Here is a 7,047-nt window from a genome sequence, read left to right as displayed (position 1 = left end):
CTATTCTGTTTCTTTTTGAGTAAACAAATTAGTATTATGGAAATTTGAGCTGAAAATTTTACCCAGCAAAATGTACTTGAGTGCTTTGCGAAACCAGGGGTAGAAGAAACCATAAATTAAGGGATTACATGTGGAATTAAAATAGCCAAACCATGTTAAGGCATCAAACAGAATTGCAGGAGTAGAGAAATTCAGAAACGGATCTAACAGGATCGTGAAGAAACACGGAAACCAACACAGTAAGAAAACACCCATCACTATCCCTAAAGTTTTGGCTGCTTTTTTGTCCTTCCTCATTTGATTATTTTGATTTTCTGGCAAGTTGTCAATTACACGAGCATGTTTTTTGGATACAGCGAAAATTTTGCCATAAATCCCCACCATCATCGAGCTAGGAGTAAAAAAACCCGTCACGAACAAGGTGGTCCCCCATAGCTTGTTGAACATGACTGGACAGGAACTAGAACATGCAACCAAAATGTCATAGCCTTCAATTCCATCAGCATAAGCCTCAGAGAAGACCACTCCAAAGGCAAATGTCCCGGGGACTGACCAACAGACAAGCAGCAGCCGCTTAACTACTGGAATAGTCATTTTGGTGCAATAATGCAAAGGGTGACAGATGGCATAAAATCTATCGACGGCCACCGAACAAAGGTGGAAAATAGATGTTATACTAAGCATCAGGTCAAAGCTATAATGGATCTTGCAAAATGTAAGCCCGAAATACCAACAGTTTTCCACTGACCTGACCATACTATATGGCATGATGGTGAATCCCAGCAGGAAGTCGGTGACGGCCATGGAGAGAATGAGGAGGTTGGTGGGTGTGTGAAGCTGTTTGAAGTAAGAAATGGAAATGATCATGGCCAGGTTGCCAAAGACTGTGATGACGATGGCTCCCACCATCAGTGAATACATGGCCGCTCGGACCCCTAGAGACCTTTCATTCTCTGGGCAAGATCCATTCCCATATTCTGAACAATCAAAGGTTTCCTACATAAAAGCAAGAATACATGGGACTTATCAGAGAATAGACAAACAGTCTATATTTTACCTCTTTTTTCACAGACAGATTCAAGAAAAAAAATTCTGAAGCCTCAGGGAAGATAATTATACTGAAATATATAAATATGTAAGACGTGTCTTTCACATTAACTTTATGATTTATACAATTCTAATAGAGTAGATTAAAATTGCTTACTTTAGAGTTTTAATGCCTCCTCGAGTTTTACCACCCACACTTAATCCACTCACTTTGTTGTTATAGGATCTGTAATTCAGAAGCAGAAAGGGAGAAAGGATGGAGACAAGAGGAGGCAGAAAGAGAAAGACAAGTGGACACAAATAAATAAATGTATTACTGACTTAACCTCTAACTGAGCGTCCTTGTACGTGTAGAGAGAACAGATAACTGTTAGAAAATGCATACAGTTTGTCCTCAGATGAATCTGGAATCTATCATCAGACCTGATTTGCTTGGTGTGATGTACGTGTTGCCTCATAAATCTATTGCGTGAAGATGGTTTCATTCCTATGATCTATTATGTTCTGTATGCTTTGATATTTTTCTTACTAAAGATTTTTTAAGTAGAAGAATTACTGAAGTATTTCTAATTATCTCATAGAGCTATCCTCTCTAGCAAATCCCCAAGTATTAGCAAGCATCGCAGAACAGGTATGTGGACAGCTTTCAAGAGTCGGTTCTCTCCTTCCGCTTTGTGGGTCCTGAGGATGGGACGCCACGCATCTGGCTTCGAAGTGATTGTTTTTCATGGAAACAACTAAACCAGCTACAGGAAAGGGAGCAAACGCTAGCAAGGAATGGATCCAAGGTGGATTGATTCCTCTTCCTGTCCTATTCTGGAACTCTAGGTCCATCTACAGAGAAGAAACGGAGGCTGTGACAGCGTGTGCTTTCACAGTGGATTAAAGTGGAGGGAGGAACCACTGATATACAAGACCTGGGTGTTTAGATGCTGCAGGAAGAACTATCACCAAATTACATTTAAGGTCTCTTCCAGCTAATAACTTAAATGGTATTTACAGAATATATATACAGGATATATTCCCAATAGGTGGTAGTAGTGGTTTGTTGGTTTGGCTTTGGTGTTTGGTTTTTGAGATAAGGCCTCATATGGCCCAGGTTGGCCTTGAACTCTTGATCCTTCTGCCTCCATTTCTGGAGTGTTGGGATTCTAAGTGTGCACTACAATGCCCAGCCTAGAGGGACAATTTTTGTTCATTTGTTTGGAAGTTTCTTACCTGCATGTAATATGTTTTGATCAAGTCCATCCTTGGTCCTTCACCTCCAACCGTCCCTTATCCTCCCTACCACTCTGTCCTTCCAGCCTTATGTGCTCTCTCTGTTTTTAACCCTCTGAGCTCACATAGTACAGCCAGTGTGTGCACAGGTTTGGGACCATCGGCTAGAGCCCAGGAGGTCTCTCAGAGACCACATCCCTGAAGAAAATGTACCTCCCCCAGCAGCCATCTCTTGCCAACAGTTCCTAAGTGCTGGCTCTTTATGACCTCCCTCCTTCCATGTTGAAGTTTTATCTGACTTCATCTGTGCATGCAAGAAATTTGAACTCATTCATGGAGCGTCCCTGTCATGTCTGGAAAGCACTGTTTCACTACAGTGAACTTCTGACTCTTAAAATCTTCCTGCCTCCTCCTCTTCCATGATCATCCCTGAGCCTTGGGATACTTTCATTAATATCCCTTTCCCATGCATTTTTAAAGTATATATAATCAGTTTTAAAGTGTACTTATTTTTAGTACCTAAAAATAAGTGTTTCTATTAGTACAGTAATTAAAAAACACAGGAAGGGATTGAGATATAGTTAGATAGATATAAGATGTTAATAGACAGGCCGGCACACAGACTGACAGATCCCCCACCCAGACAACTCTTTATTTTCTAAGTGAAGTAATTTAACAATAAGCCAATCAAATTTACTATGTTTTTCCCCTTGTCTTTCTTTTGTGAAGTGGGGATTCAGCCCAGTGCCTTGGTCACAGTGAGCACACATTCTGCTCCTGAGGTCCCTCTGCCTCACCTAGCAGAATGCCTGTACTAAGCAAATCAGTTGGTCCTTAGGAAAACCCCGACTCTTTTCCAGGGTTCTAAATATTCATCTCAGGAGACAAGACAAAAGGCAGCAAATTGTTTTGTTTCCACACTTAAGCTGAGCTGCCTTTCACTAAAAATTTACAGTAAGCCCTGACTGAATCACTAACAATCTAGAATCTTATTCTCTTTGCAGATGGAAAACAGAAAACAAGCAGAAACAATGTTATTGCTTTACAACGGGGCATTTTACTTAATACTCAAAGAAGAGAAAACACAGATCTTCCCCTTCACATCCCTCCTCCACATACCTTCTGTGCTTCAAAAGATGCCATTGTAGCTGCTTTGTGGAAGAAACGCTGTCTCTTCTCTGCTGACTGTGAATGCTGATGAACTATAAGACATGAACTATGTTAACTGTGCTGCTTTATAATTTAACAATTATTCTCAAGGGCATTGGCTATGCGTTGGGAGAGGGGGAGGACCCTTGTCATTCTGAAGTTTAATAGCTAAAGTGACCCTGACCTACCCCTTTGTCCTCTTAGGAATCTCTGCTTGCCTGAATTTTCCACACCCACAGCACTGAGACTACTCTAAGACAGCTATTCCGTGAGGGCTATAATAGTTAAATGGAGCTCCTTCAGTGACCAGTAGCTCTCAATCCAGTTAAAGATGGATGGAATGGGATATTCATGGAGAGAAATAGGTTAGATAGGTAGGTGTCTCCTGCCACTTTAGGATGACCAGAATGAAGCAGCACAGTCCATACTTTGTATCACATTTTATACTCACAGGGTTTTCTCATCCACTGTTGCCTGTGTTTGGCTAGGGTGCAGCTGAAGCTCCTAATACCACTGGAGGAGTTACTCACAGTTATCACTGCCTTAAGTAAGTAACTCCCATGACTATGCTCATATCCTCTCCGATATCATGTGTTTAAATCTGTTGACTTCTAGCCACCGATACCTGTGGTTTTGTTTATCCTCTTTTGATATGAGAAAGTTTATTTTCCACTGCTAGAATATGACATCTGGCTCCTGCTTGGGTTTTAGCTATGCCTGTTGTCAGTGATCTTAGCTACTGTGGTAGCTACTTTGGATGTACAAAACTTGGATAACTATGTAGGGAAACTGAGCTTTGAAGGGCTTCAAAGGGCTCATTGATCTTCTGGCTCCCTCTGCAAGTTCTTAGTGACACTTTAGCAAGGAACTCTGCATTTTCACTTTGTTTGGTCCCTACAAAATATATAAATGATTTGATTTGATCTTTCTTGATAGCTTTTCACAAGGGAGAAAAACAACAACAAAAATCACCCATTTAGTAGTAATTCAGAGCAATGCAATTATATTACAACATAATCAGAAAATTTATATTTTTAAAGAAACATTCTAAATACAGATATCAGCCCAAATGACTATGAAGAAGATAGGAATTAGTTTTTAATATTTAGCAGACAGCATTTCTACTCAAGAGTTTCCAGTATCTTTCTTGGCTCTGTAAAGAATTATGTAAGTATTCTTGGAGGCCAGGATATAGCTCAGTGATAGAGTGCCTGCTTAGTTTGAAGGAGACCCTGTACTCAATCTCCAGCACTAAAAATCATTATTATTATTTCCGTTTTCATTGTCGTTGTCATTATCATCATCATCATCATCATCGCCACCATCTATTAGTTACACAGGAGAGTAGCAGCATCTGTTAGTTCCTTGGTAGTCATTTCACTATCAAGACTACTGCCAAAGCATCCTGGTGCTTTTGTTCAAGTACCTCTTCTATCCATAATACAGTACTTCAATGCCGAACTACAATGCCCATGTTATCTGTCTCTCTTCACATCACATATCTCCAAACATCGTTATCAAGTGAGCTTGTAATGTAGTGTGTAAAATGTAGTAAATTTAAAAAGCAAAGTCACATACAATTTTTTTACAATTGCTTTGTTTTATAAGTTATCATTAAAAATTTGTTGGGTCTAATTTATGTCAAAATTTTGTCACAGGGGTGCAAATGCAGAGAAAATCAAAGTGTATATAGGATTTAGTATATCTGCAACGCCAAGCACTTACTGACGGGCCTTGTGTCTTCCGTAAACAAAGAGCAGTTATGTGTCATCTTAGCTCGGCTGCTAGAAAGGACAGTAGACCATTCTGGGGTGGATAGATCTTGACAGGGCTTAAAAAGGAGCAATGAAGTAGAGTTAGTATCAAAACTTGACCAGCAACAAGGTTGAACTCCAATAAATACATGTCTAATCCCGAGGAAACTCTTCTGAACCTGACTGTCTAACACACAAGGCACTAAACACAAGATTTACAAGTAACATTACTGAGCTGTCGATAAATATAATGGATCCCAGTTCACTTTCTAGTTCTACACCCCTAGGAAACAATGCTGCCCCCACCCCAAGCCTCGTAGCCCAACTGTGTGCTTCCTACACAGAGGAAGGTGAATCTGCCTTCTCAGGATGAGTGACTGTCTGTTCTTAACACTGACACCTCAGGTAGCCTAGAAAAACTGAATACTGGGATTTAGTTCCCAGAGATTATAACCAAAAGAGACGAAGAAAAGGAAAATGCAAACGTAAATTCTGCAAAGAGATATGGACAAATTTTATAACTTAAGCTAGAGGTAAATCACTCACATAAATGTTTACGTTTTAATGGAGTACAGGAATGTAGAATTCAAGTTCATTGTGACACACGTCTTACTTGTTTATTTGTTAGCAGCATAATAAACACCCTTGGGTGTGACCTAGAATAACACTAGCTTCCATACATTTGCATGCCCATAACCTCAGGCAATATTCCCTTCAATTTATAATAATTATTAATTCTTTAGTAAGTGAAAAAGATACCAAGCTCAATGAGCATATAAATTGACTTGTTTTTAGAAGTCCTTATAAATGGGTTTTGTTGTCTGTTGAAAAATTTTCCCCTTATTTATTTCTTATTTTTTATCTGTAATTCATTTACTTCATTACCATATAATAAATCTGTTCTCTTATTAATGGTCATTTGAATTATTTTCAATTCTTTTGCTAATATGAACAGTGCTTTCTGGAACATTCTAGGCCAGGTCTGCTGTAGTATATATTAGTGATGTTTTTTTTTTTTCACAAATATACATTGAAAGGTAATTTCAGAGACAGAAAGAATGTGGATATTCATCTTTCACAATATAAAAACAAATCGTATTTGTTCTAGTTTGCTTTCTATGCCCATGGTAAATAATGTGGCCAAAATCAACTTGGAAGAGAAAAAGGTTTGTTTTAGCTTTCACTTCCAGAGTCTGTCTCTGAGATAAGAGGGATCAGGAACTCAAGTCTAGGAACGTGCAGGCAGAAACTGAAGCAGTGCTCAGCTAGCCGTCTTATGGAGCCTAGGCCCAAAGGAAAGGTACTGCCCACAGTGGGCTGGGCCATGTAACACCAATCAACAGTCAACCTCCCTAGGGAAGGCACCGCCCACAGAGGGCTGGGCCATCTAACACCAATCAATCAACAGTGCAGACAATTCTCTACTAACATGCTCGCAGGCCATCTGATCTGGGCAATCCCACCCTCACTGACTACTTCAGATGACTCTGGACTGTGTGAAGTTGATAGCCAAGGCTAATTAGGACTGTATTCCAAATGGCTATACTGATTTTTATGATATTTATGACAAAGTAAGACTGCAATTGAATTTTTTCTTGTAAATCTTCTTTATCCACTTCTCTCTACTGAGTGACCTGACTGTTTTCCATAGATCTGGCATGCAGATATGCAGTACATCAAAGCTCATATGTACTTCTGAGCTCTCTAATTTCATTTACCATTTATTCAATAATGGATACATGCCATGTTGCCTTAGCTATTTGAGGCTCACACTGTCTTCATACTTAGCAGAGCAAGACCTCTTTGTCCTTCTTCCTCTTCTTAAAGTGACCTGGATACTTCTGATCTTTTAGATATTCATCAGTTTTCCAGGTTCTGC

General features: G+C 39.6%; 1 protein-coding gene across 2 annotated transcripts; it reads right to left on the bottom strand.

Annotated features, from left to right (window-relative positions):
• On the bottom strand, positions 1-4,078 carry LOC114616442 (trace amine-associated receptor 2-like). Of its 2 annotated transcripts, none has more exons than XM_028761904.1 (2): positions 4,040-4,078; positions 1-996 (listed from the first exon to the last, which is right to left on the bottom strand). In XM_028761904.1, the coding sequence occupies exon 2, from the start codon at positions 919-921 to the stop codon at positions 1-3; it is 921 nt and encodes a 306-aa protein (XP_028617737.1). In that variant the 5' UTR covers positions 922-996; positions 4,040-4,078. The 2 variants fall into 2 exon arrangements, with proteins under 2 accessions (XP_028617737.1, XP_028617736.1); XM_028761903.1 differs by lacking the exon at positions 4,040-4,078 and adding an exon at positions 3,385-3,408.
• Positions 4,079-7,047: the final 2,969 nt, after the last annotated feature.

The sequence above is a fragment of the Grammomys surdaster genome, unplaced genomic scaffold, assembly GCF_004785775.1.
Source record: "Grammomys surdaster isolate TR1022 unplaced genomic scaffold, NIH_TR_1.0 320264, whole genome shotgun sequence".
Lineage (NCBI taxonomy): Eukaryota > Metazoa > Chordata > Mammalia > Rodentia > Muridae > Grammomys > Grammomys surdaster.
The sequence above is the reverse complement of the archived record's forward strand: the minus strand, read 5'-3'. Positions and strand labels throughout refer to the sequence as shown.

What these genes read in the sequence shown, in the direction of transcription:
- LOC114616442 (XM_028761903.1), bottom strand. Translation starts at nt 3,408, where the DNA reads ATGGCATCTTTTGAAGCACAGAAG. An exon ending in CATCTTTTGAAGCACAGAAG is followed by an intron (nt 997 to 3,384) that starts GTATGTGGAGGA and finishes GCTTTTATGTAG; the next exon opens with GAAACCTTTGATTGTTCAGA.